This window comes from Parambassis ranga, chromosome 16, assembly GCF_900634625.1.
Source record: "Parambassis ranga chromosome 16, fParRan2.1, whole genome shotgun sequence".
Taxonomy (NCBI): domain Eukaryota; kingdom Metazoa; phylum Chordata; class Actinopteri; family Ambassidae; genus Parambassis; species Parambassis ranga.
Genome location: NC_041036.1, coordinates 12,321,343 through 12,340,755, shown reverse-complemented (window position 1 = coordinate 12,340,755; position 19,413 = coordinate 12,321,343). Strand labels below are relative to the sequence as shown.

At 41.2% G+C, this 19,413-nt stretch overlaps 1 protein-coding gene across 1 annotated transcript; it reads right to left on the bottom strand.

Annotated features, from left to right (window-relative positions):
* Positions 1-6,349: 6,349 nt before the first annotated feature.
* LOC114448853 (transcriptional repressor scratch 1-like) lies at positions 6,350-11,205 on the bottom strand. The gene is made up of 2 exons (XM_028426060.1): positions 11,091-11,205; positions 6,350-7,383 (listed from the first exon to the last, which is right to left on the bottom strand). Exons 1-2 carry the CDS (start codon positions 11,203-11,205, stop codon positions 6,653-6,655), a joined length of 846 nt encoding a protein of 281 aa, XP_028281861.1. The 3' UTR covers positions 6,350-6,652.
* Between the last annotated feature and the right edge of the window lie 8,208 nt (positions 11,206-19,413).

Sequence of the window (19,413 nt, the reverse complement as noted above, 5' to 3'; positions counted from 1 at the left end):
GTGTTGCTGGAATAGATGTGTGACTCCAGCAGCACAGTCTGTTGGCTGTCTGGATGAAGTAAAATGTTATCTGTTTGCAGCAGTGTGCCAGAGAGAAAGAAACAGAGTTAAAGAACAAAAGGAAAAGGAATGAATTGTTCTCCAATTGTCAATTTGTTATATCAATACTGACTGTTGTAATACAGTCATTCCATATTGAACAGATTGTGACAGAAAGCTGAATTTTGCAGCCTTCCATTTCATTAATTGTACCGCGACAAATGGAAAAGGCAGTACAAAGAGTATGCTCAGAAATCTTAGTGTTTATCTAGTAGCTCGACATCTCTCCCCCTCAATCTGCACCTCCACCTACCAGAGTTGTGAACAGCACTTGTCTTCAGCCTGTTGATGTTTCTGATGACAGCTGCCATTTCTACAAATAGCCTGGGATGTGGTGAGAACTTTCACAACCCTGTCCTACACCACTTCGCTCTCAACGTTGTGCATGTCTGCAGCGGGTGTGGGGAAGATGTAGCAGCAGATAAAGATAGATGCAGGTCTTATCTGTAAAGCCCATACACAACCTGTTTATGCATCGTGCATCCTCAGTGTGATGGCATGGTATTTTTGTATGGATTTCATGTAGTGAAGTATTATAAAAAAAGCTTTTCCCCTGAAGAAGACTTAATTTTTGGTAGAATAAAAATAAATTGGATGTACTGCACTAAAGTTAAATATGAGACGTTTAGGTGTGAGCGTGGCACTGCGTAGGTCATAAAGCACATAATGATGCCTGTTTTAACAGATGACATCAGAGACCGCAGAGGAAGCCGGACTTATTACTGCGCAGCTTAATTTAAGAGAGGCTGTGTGACATGAACGAGAGAAGACACAACGAGCGATAAGGGAGACATGAGTGATGTTCTCATTAGATTTCTTTTTCTTAACCTACTAAACATTTCCTGCAGATGATGGTAGAGGATATAGAGATCATTTATTATTATTACACATCTTGATAGTTGAGCCTGTTGTGTGGGTCATGTGATGAAACAGAAGGGCTGGTACCTATGATATTGAGATTAAAGTAAGCTGCAATCAGTGAATGAGCTACTGAAGACACAAAACACACAGCCAGCAGGCAGCTAGATGAGAGTATGTTTCTTTCTGTAATGTTTTCGCAAATTGTCCACCAGTTGTTAAAGGTGGAGGGGACGTGATCACAGCTGGTGAGTGAAGATAGTCGGCCACTAAAAGCCTGCGGCTCCATGCTCTGTCCTGTCTTTCCTGTAGGCTATCTGAAAATGTTCTGTATAACAACTACTCCTCCAAACTCAGTATTGCACTTACTAGAGCAATCCTGAGCAAGACTCCTGCTAGATGTGAAGCAGATTGATTGTCAGGAAAAAACATTGATTCCATTTTTTTTCTTTTCCTCAAATCTGATCAATTCCTATACTGTTTGTGTTTATTTGGGTCTTCATTACATCTCACTGTAATTTTCTGTGTACCTGCATGAGTCAGCAAAACCTCCAGGAAAAGATGTTGTTTCAGCAGCACACTCGTTACCTTGTGCTGTCCTTCTAGCTTCTCCTTTGAGATCATTATCTGGATCATTCCTGGTCGGTCCAAGAGGCTGTCCAGGCTCTACCCAAAACAAGCTCTGCATATTCAGTCATCAGCACAAGTGACATCTGCTGGCCTTGGTGTTGAGAATTAAAGTTATTATTTGATGGATTTACAGTATCAACAGGAGGAAGTGAAATGATGAAGATATGGTAGGGGAGCAGGGACAGGTGGAGCAGAGGTCAATGAGGTAGCAGAGGACAGATGTAGGGACAACTCTCTGTGGAGTTTATCAAAATAATAATCAAAATTAAAATTAAAGTCAGCATGAGGTCAGCTAAAGCAGTTAAAGGGGACTGAACTGTTCTCACAATTAAACACATGCACTGTCTAAAACTAACCTTTTTTAACCTGATTTTATTTTGCACCCTCAGCACTCCCTTGTTCCTTGTTATGAGAAGTCTCTGACTACACACACACACACTCAGAGTGTTAATTTGACTTGCCAGGAAGGAAATAGTGTGATTCGCTTGAGTAGGTCCCTGGACATGAATCTAAAGACAGTAGGGAGCGTGCAGAGCAATCAAGTGATAAAGCTTATTATCTGAGAGGAGCTATATTCTAAGACTTATTATCTACCAGGAGTTAAATGACTTTCAGGTCCTCAAAGGCCTGATGGCCTGGTTTGACTTGGGAGGAGTAAGAGGAAGAGGAGATGGTTGGAGGAAGAGCAGTGAGAAAAATGGAGATGAGGGAAAGCAGGTGACATGAAAATAACAAAGAGAAGAAGAAAGAAAGATGAAGAGAGCATAAGTCTGACAGGATGGAGAGAGGTGAAGGTGATTCATAGGCGTGGGCAGTCACTTTTCTGCTGTGAAACCAATATTCTGTTTAAGGTTGACAAATATAGTGTACTTGATAAAGCTGCAGAGTGCTGCATTGTGTCTTTGTTGGAGCAGTTCAGGTAGTTTAGATACTGTAGATACAGTTTATTGCCTTGGATACCACAGGTGTTGGCATAGCAACAATAGATTTGGACGGGCTGTGCTTATGAGGAGCTAACAGCAAGGATGGGCTGTTACTTCACTGTCCCCTGCATGATAAGATGTAAGGTGGGGACTGTTAATCAAAATCAGCATACTTAGCATTCAAAACTATTAAAATGACAATAAATAAAATGCACATAATATATATATGTATACCATAAGACACTGTAATGATGTCACTGTATGGGGATTGTTTTATATTTTTCATTATAAAAGTATGAAATGCATGACATGCATATGAGAACATTGGCATTTTGGTGAGATGAGAGTCTTTTCATCTGCAGCAGCTATTTGCACACACAACATTAAACACATGTTACAAACTTCTCCCATCTGCAACAAGTGTGTCTGCCTTTTTTCCTGTTACCTTCATCCAAGCCCACACCGTGAGATTATCCACACACATGACAAGAGTCACACTGCACACCACCGGGATGTGATGTGACAAGATGCAACCCTAAAAATCACCTGATTAGGCATCAAGGACACAGTTGGCATGCTAATAAAACAAAAGGAACAAACATGGCCAAACATCAAGCATTTCAAGCAAAAGCACTTTATTAACATTTGTAATAGACTAGCTTCAAATTTTGAAATGCTAATACTGAATCAGAGGTATAATTATGTGCTTTTTCTGGACCAAAAGAGCTGAACTACAGGTGTAAACACACGCTTTTACACACTTTCTGTGGGTATTTTCTAAATTTGATTCTTTTGTAATTAACATCATAAAGAGAAACATAACCTTTCAGCTTTCAGTGTCTTTAAACACCCTTCTACTTTAACCGCTGTTTAACATCCTAATATGGAATTATCTGGCCAACCAGGCAGCATGAAGAATGCTAACAAGCACACCGTGCACTCGTGTCAGCCCTGTCCCTCTTTAAACATACAGTGTTGGCAAAGCTAATGCAAAGTATGGGCCAGAGTGTTAGTCCATGTAAATGAAATGAGTACACTTCTGACTTAAAAGATAAGTGCACTATATTAGCATGAACTGCCTTAAAAGCTACTTAAACAGAGGGGAAAAAATCATACATACAATTTAGCAGCTGCATTTTAATAAAAATTCAAAAAACCTTCATGTGAAGAAACAAAACTGCAACAAATTGTCTTGGTTGGTTAAGATTATTCTTTATTATGAAGTGCCACAAAATGCTTTGTGTTCATTGTGCTTACATTGTCTGAATACTGGCTCAAAAAAACCCAGGAGATCCTCACTCTGCAACAGAGATCCAAACCTCCTGAGATAAGGTGTGTCAGATATACAGCAGTAAAAACGTCTCAATCCAAAGGATTCTTTACAAACCCTCTTGCAATAAATGATTATTTAGGTTATCGTCATTCTTTAACTTGGAAATACAAAAAAAAGAAGAGAGGTCAAGCTAGTACAAGGTTTTTTTTTAATTCTTCTCTACCTGAATTCTAGTTAGTTTCATTGTGCTACTTTCTTTAAGGTGGAGATGACTAGAATGGAAGTGCTTAAAGAGAACAGACCTGGAGCTCCCCCAGAGACAGATATGGACAAACAGACTCACAGCTAATCCTTTCTGCTTCAGAAACCTCCAAACAGACTCACAACAACTCGAGCCAAACACCCTTAAGACATTTAGGCTGCAGTGCAAAGTTAAAACCAGAGTTTTAATACACAGTAATACAATTTCTGATAAGTAAACAACAATCAAAGCAGAGAGCAACTTTGTATCCACCACACTGTCATCAGGTGAAATTTAAATACTGATGTTTGAATGCTGATTAGAGTTTTTGTTCTCTTTGAATATGTGTACATGGAAGTGTTTTTAAATTTGCCTCTTTTGTTCGTTTTTAAAGATAAAAAGACACCAATGAGAACGTTAGCCCTTACAAGTCTGACTATTTATCCATAACAATTGAAGTAATTGCAGCATACCTCGAGTGCGGAGATCAGACCTGCAATTTGCTGACTCATACTGATTTTCTCAGTCACAACATATTGGCCAGTCAAATGACTTTTTGACAGTTGCACCTGTTATTTTAGGTAGTGATCCACATACAGTTAACTTATGTTCATAATGTTGGAGGAAGCACTTCAATAATCAAAATGTACTTTGTCAAAGATCCTGTTTTGTCACCCCATATGGCTCATAAACAACACACACTCACACACGTCAGTGCCTCTATATGAGGTTGCGTCATACAAGTTTAACACACAAGTACATATTTGTAAATCTGTGTGTCCTCAGTCTGTCTCCTGGGAGGCTCTATGAATCTGTGGAAAAGGTTTCTGAGCTGCAGAGAACTGGGGTCAGCATCACTGGTATTGACCACCTAGATTAGAGGTTAAATCATCTACGGGGTCAGGGTTGATTAGAGTTAGCCTGTCTGTAGGTATATCACTCATAGAGTTAGCCTGTGGTCGGCCCAGTAGGGATGAACGAGGCCTACTGCAGAATAAACAGGATGTTTCATGTATTTACAGCATGGACCTGTAACAGTTAGGCTGCAATCAGACCAGTGCATGCTGTTTGTGTGGTGCACTGAACAATGCTGTCATCTATGCGTGCCTCCTGGCATCTTGTGCATATCTTATAGCTAAATTCTCCAATATGATTGTGATTTAAGAATACTGTGTATTTGTATCACAGGACAAACATATGGTGGGTGGTTATTCTTACATCACTTGGCTGGATGGTGCATTCAGGTGCCATTTGAATGAAGTTCTGAAAGGCCTGTGATCCAATCTGAGTGCAGCCTCTTCCACATTGAGGCCTCCTCTGGTTGTTGTTAGCAGCTGTGTTTAACCCTAGTTGTCCTGCAATAGGCCTCACACCCAGCAGGCAGCTGATCCCAGCCTCTCTAGCCTACGTCCTACTTTAGATCTACTCACTAAGAGGCAGGCAGTGCATAACAAGAGAGGAAAGACAGGACTTTTCTTTTTGTTACTCTAACACTACATTGGCATGTTCCCTGATGTCTGTAATATTAGTATTTTTCTGTTTATGACTATAGGTGAAGTAAAACATACCTGATTTTTAAACTGCTATACAGTAGTAGGTAATACTTCATAACTTCATCATAAAATACCATGCATTAGGTGATTATTGCTTTTAAAGAGTCCTATGGAGGCTCCAAGAGAAAAAATATTGCCCTCGGGTTCTATCTATAGGATTTTGGCAAAAAATCATAAGCTTTTTATGATGTTGGCATAGGTTTCATTATTATTATTATTATTATCATTATTATTTTGCATGCAAAAACGAGAATAAGAAAAAAAGGTAAACAACATAATAGGAAAAAATAGTACATTAAAAAAAGTGACATATGCTTTGGCCTGTAGTGGTAAAAAGAGGTTGGCAAATATAATTGGCAAATACATACATATCCATAAATTAAAGTGCAAACAAAGAAACTGTATCACGTTGTTGTTATCAAATCAAGTATACAATAAATAAATAAATCAATAAATAAATAAATAAATAAATAGTGTTTTTACCTCAGTAGTGGAGAGAATATGGTCACTTGGTGCAGCAGAGCATTGTTATTATCATTATTATTACTATTATTATTACTATTATCCCCCCCTCCCCCGCACCCTCCAAAAAAATTAGAATGAAAAACTCTTTCACTGCATTTCAGTGCTGGGAGAAACCTGTTAGCTATAGGCTTACTATTGTCTTTGTCATCATCCTCATCATCGTCATCATCACTGTCCCAGGATATATGGTGTCATACTGTATCTAGATGCCAGAAGGAAGCCGTGTTAGTATTAACGTCTCTGTCCTCAACAGACAGAGGAAGAGGAGGTGAAGAGTTTGTTTTTTGTTTTTTGTTTTTTTGAAGAAGTGCATGCGTCGATCAGTTAAATCCTTAAGTGGGCAAATCTCAAGGAGAAAAAATTGTGCTATCTTCATCATCACAAATAGGCTCCAAGGGAGGCAAGGTGGAGGGGAGAAGGAGTGAGAAAGGTTAAGGAGGGAAAGCAAGGTCATGTTCTGACCCAAAATACATTGTTTGTGCCTGCAGTTCAGTCTGTAAGGATTATGGTAATCTGCAGTTTTGTCTGTTGTTTTATCTATGTGGGTGGGTCATGCATCTAGGGGGCCAAGAGGAGAGAAGGGGCCTTTGAAGCAGGCGGACTCATAATGCTTGTTCAGGTAACTCTTGAGTGCGAAGGTCTTGTTGCAGCGTTTGCACTTGAAGTGCTTAAAGGCCGAGTGGGTCTGCATGTGGGCGCGCAGGTTTGAGCGGTCAGCGAAGGCCTTCCCGCAGTGGGCGCACCCGTACGGTTTCTCACCTGTGTGAGAGCGCATGTGACCCTGTAAAAGCCAAGGTCGGCTAAACGCCTTCCCACACACGTCACACTTGTGCTTGAGGTCGTGAGTGAGCAGGTGCATGGCCATGGCGGGCATGGACACATACACCTTCCCGCAGGTCGGACATTTCTTTGCCAGCTTGCTGTCCAGCGAGCGGTGTGTCTGTTTGTGCCGGCTCAGGTTGGAAGACGTGGCGTAGGTTTTGCCGCACTCGTTGCAGGTGTGCCTCTGGATGGTCCTTGGGCTGCCGAGAGCTTTCCTCCTCGATCGGCCATCGGTAATGAAGAAGGCATCAACTGTGTAACCCTCACTCACAGCAGTATCTCCATTGATGTAGCCATCTGTGATTTCTGAGCCAGGGCTGTCAGGGGACTCGGAGTCAGGGGCCCCATAGTCACTGTGGACACTGTGGTCATAGAGGGGATCAGGAGAGGGCACCTTGATGCCGCTGTCACTCTCACCATCGTAGACAACAGGGCTGATGTAGTCACTGATGTAACCAGCTGATAGGGAAGAAAGAAAACAGCATTAGCACAAGCAGGTATAAGGTTTACACAGACCTACAGACATGGACCATGATACACATGGCTTGTATGACATATCTACAAATACAGTTTTACTGTATTAAACTTTAAAGAGGAACAGAGTGGTAAAAAATCTTTTGAAGGAGAGTGTGGTGAGTTAACACCATCAGAGCCAGCTGGATGAGGCAATCTGTGTTTTTTTAGAGCTTATCTTTCTACAGACACAATGATTCAGCACACTGACCAGCCACACACAATGTGAATTAAATAACGCATATTCTTTGATACAACCAACTGTTATTGTAACAAACAGCTGTATGTTTTATTCTGCATCTGCACATCGCACTCAGATGCATTTATATATATATTATACAAACATGGAGCAAATTGGTTCACATAAATATTAAAAACAGCCTGCTCATTCAACCAGTGACTTATCTCTATGTCTGTATGATTTAAAGCCCTTCACTAAGTGCTATGGATGAACATAAATGGTTGACAAGACAGAGCACACTTTTCTTTTTTCTTTTCTGCTTTAAACTAAAGAAGCGTAAAAATCACAGATGGCAACAAAGTAGGTGAGAGGCTGCAGTAAGATCATATGCAGGAAAATGAAATTTACATGTAGTTCCAAGACATCTGAAGCACATCTGTCTGATCATCTGTCTTTATGTACAGTATTTGTACATAAAAGTCATTATGCTCTTTTTAAGAGGTTCTGCTGCTTCTACTTGTCAGATGTGAAAACAAACAATTCAATGACAGCTGCTGTCCTTCACTGTCTGTCCTATAATAATATTGCAGCAGTCATGTCCCAATATGACAAGGCATGGAATCAACAGCCAATAAAACAGTAAAAGCATCTTTTACACAGTGTTACACATTTGTGGCAGAGTATCAGTGCACCTGTGGCTGCTTATAAAAAAACAGACAGGTCTGCAGCTTACGTCCAGAGATAATTCAGCAATATATTTCCCCCTCGGCCCCTCAGAGGTTGCAGTTAAAAACACCTCTTGTGTAAAAGATAAATGCGCGCAGGCTGACCCTGAACTTAAGAACGCTGATTTAGCGTGTGAAAATGAGCATCAGCACCATGGACAGATCCAGTGTGGTGCAGGGCAGGTCGATGGCACAGTGACAGCAGCAGGCCTGCTCTACGGGCTCAGTCAGTGCAGTGTTGTGGGTTTTTCCAGATGAGGGAGCAAACATTTGGGTAAAATGCAGTTAACTAAGCGGCCTGAATCTCTTGACTGATGAGTTTTATGTGTTTTCCAGGGGAATCGTATACAGATGTAAATGTTGTTTCAGTCATGGTTAGTATAGGGATACATAACCACATGCAGTATTGTGTGTATAATACTGTATATAGACAGAATAAAAAACATTGCGTTTAGATTTGGTTTTGTCCAGTACAATGATTTTAAATGTGGATCTACAAGTGTGTGTGTTATATTAGGTTTGTTTACACAAGGTCACAAACACAGTGGACAGAAAAGATAAGCGCACCAGATGATGTTGGTGTGTATTCAGATGAATTCATATTGTTTAGAATTATAACCGCATAATACCCCCTGTTCCTGAGCACAGCTATCCATACACAGAACATGTACCCTGCATATTGGCAGGAGCCTTTTTGGACATACACCTCACACACCTGCTTCCCACACATAAAAAAATCAGAAAGCTCTAAGATGTACAAACATTTGGATGATTCCACTTTTTTTGGTTATTTCTTTGTTAGTTTGATGAGTTGGACTGGACCGGGTGTTTGTCACAAAATTTAGCTTATAGGTGGATGGAGGTGATTGTGAATTCACATGGAAAATTTAAATGTACCTTTAAGTATTCATTGTTCCCCTTATCCATCCAGTCTCCAGGCAGAAGCAACAAGCTCCATGTGACACACATATGTGTCTACATATGAACAGAGCCATTTGAATACACAGTCCCATCACACACCACGCAGAGAACACGGGTGGTATATAAATTATTCTAAAAGCTTCTTCGTTCAAGTAGAAAGTTGCTCCTAACGCTTTGCAGTGTGTGTGTGTGTGCGCTGTGTTCTTTATGTAGAAGCTGCATTAAGCTGTTAACATCAGTTGTTAGGCATGGAGACAAAAGGTGGTCGGGACAGCAGTGCTGCTGAGGCGGCAGATCGCGTGTCAAAACCTAGCAGGGCTTGTTAACCTCGACATTATAAATACACCACTGACAGCTTCTTTTGCTTTACGTGCAGAGAATTGCAGGCACGCAGCGTGCACAGGTTGGTGTGCAGCAACCTGTCAATGACACCGAGGTGGAAGCGATGCAGAGGGGCTTGATCTACATGGCAAAAGCATCTTCAGCCTTTTTGTAAAATGTGACGCACAGGTTTAACAGCGCCAGAAGAGCACAGTGCCAGAGTAATGAATCATACCACAGGATCATTACAAGAGCCGGAGGAGACAACTGAAGATAATAAGAATACTACCAGAGCCCGAGTTGTTCATTCTTGTTACCATTAACTTCTATTCAACAGTTCATCAGTGACAAAAAGTGCCAACATGATCATGTCCTCTAATAAAAGGGCTAATCATGTATGCACATGCAGCCATGTAGCCTAAAAATCTTCAATAGGCGAGAAATGAAATCTGCTAACACTGCAAAACTGGGGCAGGCACACCTGGACATGGAGCACAGGAGGGAAGAAAGCCTGCAGAATGCCTGCTGATCAGCCTGTGATAGAGCTGATTTTATATGCAACCAAGAAAACCACATAGCTGGTAGCTGAATGTTTATCACAGCATTGTAAAAGATAACTGTTTATTTGTACTTCACCTGCAGGCAGTGGAGGATCACAAGACATAATTTTCAGCTGTAAAAGGATCAAAACAATTATCCCGTTTTTTTGTCTCTGCAACCTTCAGCACACAAAGGAGGTAATTCTCCTGCATCTTAAACACAGTCAGCTCGCAGAAACATGAATAAAAGCATCAAAACATGTGAAGTTAGACACCACATATCAACCACTGTCCTGTCTTTATCTCCCTTAACCTTACTTATCCTGTGCAGGCAGTAAGTAGGTCCCTGATGGGTATGAGCCAGAATCAACGGAACATGGGACGCGCTTGATTTAGTTGATTTCACAAGTGACCTTTCTGCTTCAGTTCACAACTCAACTCCTACAGACCGCTTGAATCAAGCCTGACGTAGCTTATATATGCTCTTGGCTCATGTGATGTGGTTACACTGTCTAAGTTCTTTTATCATCTTTGAGCTCTTCTGAAGCACACAGCTCTTATTCAGGCTTTGATGTTTCCACTGCGCTGATTAGTGAGGGACTTTGGAGCTATTACGCATGAGGGAGGTATGTAACCACATGATAACCTGACTGCAGCCACACCAGTCTGCAGGTAGCCAACAAAAGTGCAATAAGTTTCAGATGCAAAGATATATATTGGGTGACTCACCATGCTACTCTCATTATACACTCTGTGAGTCCACGTGTTTATTTTATAGCCACTTCTTATTAATAGTGTGCTGTATTTCAAAGGGAATCCCTCCAGGCACAACAGGTAAATCCAATCTTTATAGCCTACAGTGGTATTCCAGAATCAGGCTCCCCCTCATGTCCTCCTCCTCCTCTTTGAGATCGATTTGTTTGTGAGACACCTGTTAGTGCTCGCGGTGTAGGCGGGCTGACCTACCTTTGTCATGGAGCCGCAGGCTGAGGTCTGTCCTGTGCCGGTAGGCGTTCTCCAGATCCGCCCCGGTGGAGAAATCATCTAGTTTCACCTTTTTCACCAGGAAAGACCTTGGCATGATGGTTAGACACCGACACCGACACTCACACACACGCACACACACTCACAAACACAACGACACACACTCGCAGCCGATCGCTGACGGCCTGGCCAGCGTGGTAATTGGCCCGTGACACACACACACACACACACACACACACACACACACGCACGCACACACTCCAGCCAGAGAGGAAGATTGTCTTCAGATTTTTGGAGGAAGCGCGAAGATGTGTGTTGATCCTGTGTATGAAAGAGTTGCCCGGCCGCTGATGTGTTTTTCCTGCCCTGCTTCAGAGCCTCTGACTGCCCTCCGTCTGCTCGGCTTAGTCCTCGTGCAGAGAAGGAAAGAAATGCAACTTCAGCACCGGACAGCTCCCTCTGAGAGGGGGGGTGCCTCGTGCTCTTTGAGCTCGCGGACAAGCGGACTGAGGGCTCGCGAGTAGTCAGAAAATAAAATTGAATCCAAAATAAAAAAAGCTGATGGAAGGCACCCCGCTGCGAGCCCGGGCCTCTTTAAAGAAGAGGAGATGGAGGAGGAAGAGGAGGATGAGGGAGGGATGCGAAGAAAACAAGAGGCAAAAATAAAAAATAAAAACTGGAAGGATGATTTTGGAAGCTTTTCAGAAAGATGTCGGACACCTTGTCCTATCCTCTTTGCTACAGAGATAGTCCTTAATTCCAGTTAATGACGTCTACACGGCTGGTAAAAAAAAATCACAATAAGACTCCCTGCGGACGGACGGAGCAGCAGCATCCCCTCTTTCTCTCTCTCTGTATCCCTCTCTCTCTCTCTCTCTTCTCTCTCTCTTCCCCTCGTCTCTCTCTTTCTGCAGCTTCCGCGAGGTGTTCCCGTGAGTGTGCCGTCTCGCGATCAGCTGTTGGCATTTATACGGCACAGAGAGAGAGAGGGGGGAGAGAGAGAGGAAGAGAGAGAGAGAGAGAGGGAGGGAGAGGATGGAGGGATGGATAGACACACGGGTAGAGGGAGTGCTTAATTTAATCCATCCCACATCCCCGGGGAGCGGCGACTGGCCCGGATGATTTATTGAAGCTGTTATCACCCCCCTCTCTCTCTTTCTCTGTCTTTCATTCTCCTTCTCCCTCCTTTCTCTTCATTTTTGAGGATGTGTCTGTGTGTGTGTGTCTGTGTGTGTGTGTGTGTGTGTGTGTGTGTGTGTCAGTGGGTGTGTGTGTGTGAGGCGAGACGCCATGTTTTTGGGAGATAAGAATGGAAATTATTGGTATGTTTTTTTAAGCACTCATTGATTTGATTCAGCTATCGCAGCGTGGAACATACATTTTAAAGATGGTCCCATTGTGCATGATTTTTAGGGAGTCTTGTACTTTTTTTGTTCTTTTTTTGGGTCCCACACATTTCCAGCTTTGAGCATATTTTATCTTTCTTTTCTTTTTTTTTGTCGATGACATGGATTTTATGGAGGGATATTAACTAGCATGCTGAGAGGCTGGTAATTATCATTAATGTGGCCCCGAAGGCAAATGGGAGTAGACCAAATGGAGTGTTTTACAGTGACTAGTGGATTAATATGAAGGTGGAGTTATATCTGCTGCAGGGTCACACCAGGTTCACCCACAAGTTTTACTACAAGGTGTCCTATTATGTAAGGACAGGAAAGATAGAATAGAAAGTGTTACATTATTATAAAGAGGAAGAATAGGATGTGTTCGTAATTAGAGGTTTAAGGACAAAATAATATAAGAATAGAAATTTTAATTCTAAAAGTTATTGATCCCCTAAAACCTTTTTTTGTTGAGTTTTATATTTATACAGAACTAAAAATGATTCAGCCAAGAACAATAGCCTACCTTAGAACACATGGCTGAGTTTGGCTCCATGCAGTAAGGGGCACACGTTGACTGGAGTTTGTGAAAGCTCAGTGGATTCAATTCACATAATAATAATAAAAAAAAACTCCATAATAACATATACATATTTTCCTTCTGTGACCTGTGGGGCTTTTACACATGTTGAGTGTTTTATTGTGAGTTTATGGAAGTAAATGGAAATCTTGACTCAACAGGTCAGTTTCCATCATGTATGAAATACATCGACTGGGTGCTGTTAATAACTTTCATATTATATTGGAGAGAAGAGCAGAAAACTGTTTGCCAAATATCTCCAAAACTTGCAACTCACGTCACAAAGAATGAGATGTAATAACAGAGGGAACTGAATATGAATATTCAATTTTATGGTGAACTGTCCCTTTAACCATAATGATACATACGTGGAAACGATTAAGGTCTGTTTTTGGCTAACCTCTGTCTCACTTAGCTTCTAATTTGGATAACGGCTCAGAAATGTGTGGACAATAAGGAGGCTGAGCAAACTAAAACAACTGAATTATGAATTTACATAAATATTCATGTTCACTTAAAAATACTAGAATATTTACACTTACTGTATGTTTAATGCATTGATCCATTTGTTTGTTGCAGAGTGGAGGTGTGGTGATTGCATAAGTGCTGTGTGTGTGTTATTGATTGTTATGGTAACAGAATGTTGCATTCAGTGTCTGTGTGTGTGTGTGTTATTCACAAATTGAATTTAAAATATGTTTAAAGGTATTTTTACTGTAATTTCTTACTAAGAGAAGCAGTTTAAACCTTTTCTTTCCAGTTTTCAGGCACATCTTTTTTTTAATCCTCAGCCTTGCTGGTGAAGTAAATTGACTCATAATCTCTGTCAGTCAGACAGATGGAGAAGGACAGTAGAGATGTCAAGTTAAAGAGGCAGCACAAGGATGATTTGGAGGAGGATGAAGGCGACACTGTGTTTGTTTTCGTAGTTGACAGCGAGGATGAGAAAGGTGATAATGATGAAGACTGAACCAAATGAGGCGTTTGAGTCATTTAGGCTTGATGCATAGATATCTGGAGGCCAGAAGTCTCACGTGCAGAAATAAAGTGTGCTGAAGTTCAAAGAGGTTGAGTTTGACTGATAGCTTTTCACTCTGTGTGTGTGTGATATTGATCATGTGTTATGTGACTTGTATAATGTGTGCCTTCAATGTTTTTGAGGATAAATCATAAAAAAAGTTGTGTACATTGTGCATGTAAATGCATCTTGGTGACTGTGTGTGTGTGTGTGTGTGTGCGTGTGTGCGTGCGTACGAGTGTGTGTTGCTACCAGTCCATCTGTTGTCCTTAATCAGGGGAAGAGCAGATGAGTTCTGTCACCTGGAGACTGGCTGAGGGAGGTCCAATTAAACACACACACACACACACAAACACGCACAACTGGCTCAACACATAATACACAACCACCTCTACAACAACTGTCAGTTGACTGAAATAACCTACAACATTAACTTAATTTCATCATCATTAGAGGCCATGTGGGTACACAGCTTAGCAGACATAAATAAACACACACACTTACATTACTTTTACACACAATATTTTTCTGATTATTGGGATTTTTGATGTTATAACTGCTTAAAGTAAGTTAAACTCTATGCTCAAGGTGACAGCAAGTCACTCATTGTGTCTGTATCAGACTGAGGACGTGAGAGTAATTTCTAAAAATGAAAGTGACAATATTTCACTGCAGCGCACATGAGTGCGAATTGCAGCCAAAAGTGGAAGGCTCTGGGTGTTCTCTCATTGGTGTCATCCTCACACTTCACTAACAGAACCACACTTTATTTTTGGGAGGAATGGAAGTTTTTTTTTTGTAATTTGTCAGGAAGCCTTGTGAGAAAATCTCACACTAAAAAAAAAGGTTTTCCACCTTAGTCATTAATGTTTGATTCAAATATAAAAAGAGACACCAACAGCAGGTTATGATTATATGTTATTTCAAATCATTTATATGTTACAAAACTGACTGTCTGGCTCTTGGTGTGTGTGTGGACGCACAGACTGAAATGCATTTGAGGCACGTCTGTAATTGTAGCTGCTGGATAAATAAATACCTTGATGTATCATTGATGCACTTGTGTGTTAGAGGAGTGGTTGTATATGTGTGTACATGTGTGTGTGTGTGTCAGGCAAAAGGTTAGCTGTGATAGATGTCCTGTTTGGTTAATTGATGCAGTGCCACGTCGAAGGCCGACACCTGCGTTGTACGCCAAACATGGAGCCGCTGCCCAGCTGGTCTGTGTGTGTGAGAGAGAGAGAGAGAGACAGGCAGCTGCTGCAGGTTCTCTTGTCTTTAGTAAACACACGTACATGTACATTGTTCCACTAAAATAACACATAACCTTTCAAGTGTAACTAGTTGATCACTTCTGACGCTAACACACACTTTTTAGACATCTTTTAGACATTTCATAATGTCTAAAAGATGTATCAGCACATCCTAATGTGTCTTTATGAGACAACTGAAGGCCACAAAGAGTTTCCTCTCATGTGTGAGTAAATCCAGGTGGTTGTAGTGTTTGTCATTTATGTCCAACTTGGAAAAACTATAAGCACATTATCAAAAGTCAAAATAAACCTCTGTCTTCTTCCCTCTCTCGCTCTCGGTGTCTCTCTTTGCCTCTCATTTCGTCTTTTCTGAAGGTGAGCCTCTGTTCTGTCCTAAAGCTGTTCTGTCGCAGTAACACTAAATATTGCTGAGCAGCTCTTCTCATCAGGCACACACACACACAAAGGCACATGCACACACATGCACGCACGCACACACACACACACACACACACATACACACATTTGCAGACACACTCAGAAGTGCTGGGCTAGGGGAGAAATGTGGCCTGTTTCTTTGCAGTTTTTGATGACTCCCGCTGTACTGGTGAAACAGAATGCAGCGTACATTAGCACAGGATAGAGTGTCCCAAAACGAGGAGAGAAGAGGAGAGGAGGGGAGAGGAGAGGAGAGGAGAGGAGGGGAGAGGAGAGGAGAGGAGAGGAGGGGAGAGGAGAGGAGAGGAGAGGAGAGGAGAGCTGCTCTTATCAGTCAAAGATAATGATGTTTTCATTTGAGTTTTCATTCATTTCCGTCTGAAGGAGATACATTTATCGGATCTGTGGAGTGTACTCAAGGAATTTAAGCTGAACATTTTATGAGAAGATCAAACTGCCTTTTCAATGTGAATGATGAAGACTTCAAATAGGAGGAAACAAAGTAAGGATATCTGCCTGTCAGCACTGAACGGTGTTAAAGCTACAAGTTGTTGTAGATGTTTTGCAGTCACTTGCATCACCATAGACTGAAGCTGGATAACAACATGTTGGCTTTTGTAGGGCGAAACAAACTAAACATGTTAATTAATGACCTTTAGAGCATAACTACAGCCTCAGCTCAGCTCCCAATACACCTCTTATATAGCTATATTTGGATTAACTGGGAGTTTAGGTGGACTTAGATGTTGCCAACATGCAACATCTAAGTCCACCTAAACTCCACCAACAAGAGACCAAAACATTCTTCTTGTTTTTCTCATGGGAAAAAAATGAAAGAACAAATGCAATCAATGTTGATGATTTAATGTAGATTGTATAGCAAATTAACAATAATTGATCACTGAATGTTGTGATGCAGGAGGGTCAGGCATCAGGTGCAGGGTTGACACTGAAGGTATTAACAATATGAGTCTACAGAATGCTTCATCAGATAAATGAATGTGGAAGAAGTGTAGGAATAATGGGCACTTTAGGAGGTGATGAGCTCTTGTTGAAAATGTCTAATGAAATTCTATCATGTTTATCATGAATTAATAACAGAAGACTTCGCAGTCAGCAGAGTGTAGATTAATGCCTCTGACATTTAAACACCACACACATTCTCAGCTTTCAGACAAACAGCCTTTGTGTTCACTCAGACTGCTTGCCACGTAGGAAAGGCTCTGGAGTAGCCATTCTCTCCTTCTCTGTGTATTTCCCTAAACTCTCTCTGACCCACAATGCCATTGTGAAAGATATTTCTCTTCCTCTCTCTATTTTGGGGTAATTGTGTGAATCAGGAGAGATTGCATTTACCCAGACAGCTGAGTGGCGAGCCGGCAGGGTAATAAATGGCCTGATAACCAGCACTACTCTGATCCCTCTCTACACAGAAATAAGAACAAAAAAATCATTACCTGCCTCCGACAGGCCTATCCTACGATGTCACATGTGATAAAGAGATACATATTGTTGGAAGGAGGGGAGGAAGAATGGAGGGAGGGATGAGAGGAGTGATGACTTCAGTGAAACACTTATGACAACGTTCACTATAACAGTTTTATTTGTTTTACAGATCGCTCAGTTTATTCAATGTTTTTAGAGCGTAGAGCAGCGAAAGCAGCCAGATACAACGAGTGAGTGGGGAGCTGTTATATTTCTGTTACTCTTTAGTCATGATTTAGGGGCATCAGCATCAGTCGATTTCATTTGAGAGAATGTTGCAAGATATCAAAGTAAATATTCTCTTTGTTTCGTGTCCATTATTGTTGTGCACACAGTTTAAATAGCACGATCAAGCACATGATCCAATATCTGGACATCATACCAGTGGACTGGCATAGTCTCTGCAGTGTATGCAAATGCACGCTTTGAAACTGACATTACTTATTTAGCTTTTATGTTCATGTAGAATACAACAAAAGCATCCACTGAAACATCAGGTGGATGCTTTTAGCTTTTGTTTGTTCCAGGTCGCAATCACGACACTACAAAGAGACTTTGCAGCCAATAACGTGTGTCACACATCTGTCCATAGCTCAGAAACACAATCTGAACTTAAAGCTGGTATATTGATTTTATAGTGGATGAAATGACTACCTGTACAGTTGAAGGTGATAACCCTGCAGCAACAGCATGCATGTTTGGACTTCTTCTGTGTCCATTCACGCATCATGTTGAGGAAATTGCTTTTTAAATGTTTATCTATGACATAATTAATTACAGCTACTCTGTGCTTTGTGAAGTATTGACAGCTCTCAGTGCTCTCGTGGATCATGTGTGCTTCTTACTTCATACCATTACCAGATGCCAGCAGATAAACAGATAACTCCTGAGTGGACACGCAGGCTCTGCGGTCTTGCTCCCTTTTCTTCTTCTCCTCCAACCTCTCTGAGTGTTTCCAGTATTATCAGAGGTTTCATTCTTTTGTTCCATCCTCACCACTATTGCTTCTCAGATGTTTTTCATCTCTCTCACACACAAGCAATCTGTCTCCAGACACACACACACACATTCCCACACATGATTACAGATACACTCTGCAGGGCACACACACCACACAAATTTATGCTCAGACAAACACACACACACATATATGCCCAGTATGTATGTATCCCTGAGGCAGTGCTGTAGCATCAGTAGTAGCCTGATGTTCCATCAGCAGGACAGCACATTACTATTCTAACACACCACTGTTCAAATGTTGTAATGTTTTGTCAATACTGCTAAATCAACTTTATTGGCCCCCAGAGGCCAAACAGTTTACAAACACACTTCTATTATGAAGAAATGAAATGAACTTTGAGTGAACCCATTACATGATCATATTTTTATTCCCATATAATGTGTTTTTTTTAAAAATAAGTCCCATTATATTTTTAATGTCTGCTTTATGAAACAGTGGAGAGGGCCCACAGCACTCTGTGTCACCATCTTTGACATGACTGCAGAGTTTGGTTTCACAGCACAAAAACATGACATATAATCGTATAAGATTCTGTACCTACACAATGTCGAAAAGATGTGACAACCAAGAAATGTAAAGGGACAAAGTGCATTTGCATAAATGAGGTGGGGAACGCTATGAGAAGGTGAGTGGTAAAGGTGAGTGTTGAGAGAGGACTTGGCTGTTTCTAATTCTGGGACACAGGCAGTGAGGTTTGTCTCCAGGGTTTCCCCCAGTGTTTGGAGAGTGTTGTGTGAAAATGTCGCTGCTGTAGTGCGTTTTGTGTGGCAGTGACCTTTTATGGATCACAAGGATGTCAGAGCTCCACTGCACAAAGGAGCCAGTCTGTTGAAAGTAAATGATGTTTAGGTTTATGCAGTGAAAAATACAAACTGTATAGGTCATTTCCTGCAGGGAGTAAATGAGGACAGGTATATTGTTTCAGTGTCAGTGTCAGCATTCGTGACTCAGTGACATACTTTAATTAATTACAATCTTTAAAAGTTTATTATCTTTTTTTAGTTAAAAACTAACTTCTTTTTCTTGCCCAAACAAATCTGCAGGCACCATAAATAAAAACCATAGAGATTGTTGTTACACTAGTGGAACATCATCCCATTGTGGGACCGATACAGCTGCAAAGGTCTG

What these genes read in the sequence shown, in the direction of transcription:
- LOC114448853 (XM_028426060.1), bottom strand. Translation starts at nt 11,205, where the DNA reads ATGCCAAGGTCTTTCCTGGTGAAAAAGGTGAAACTAGATGATTTCTCC. An exon ending in CCTGCGGCTCCATGACAAAG is followed by an intron (nt 7,384 to 11,090) that starts GTAGGTCAGCCC and finishes CTTCCCTATCAG; the next exon opens with CTGGTTACATCAGTGACTAC.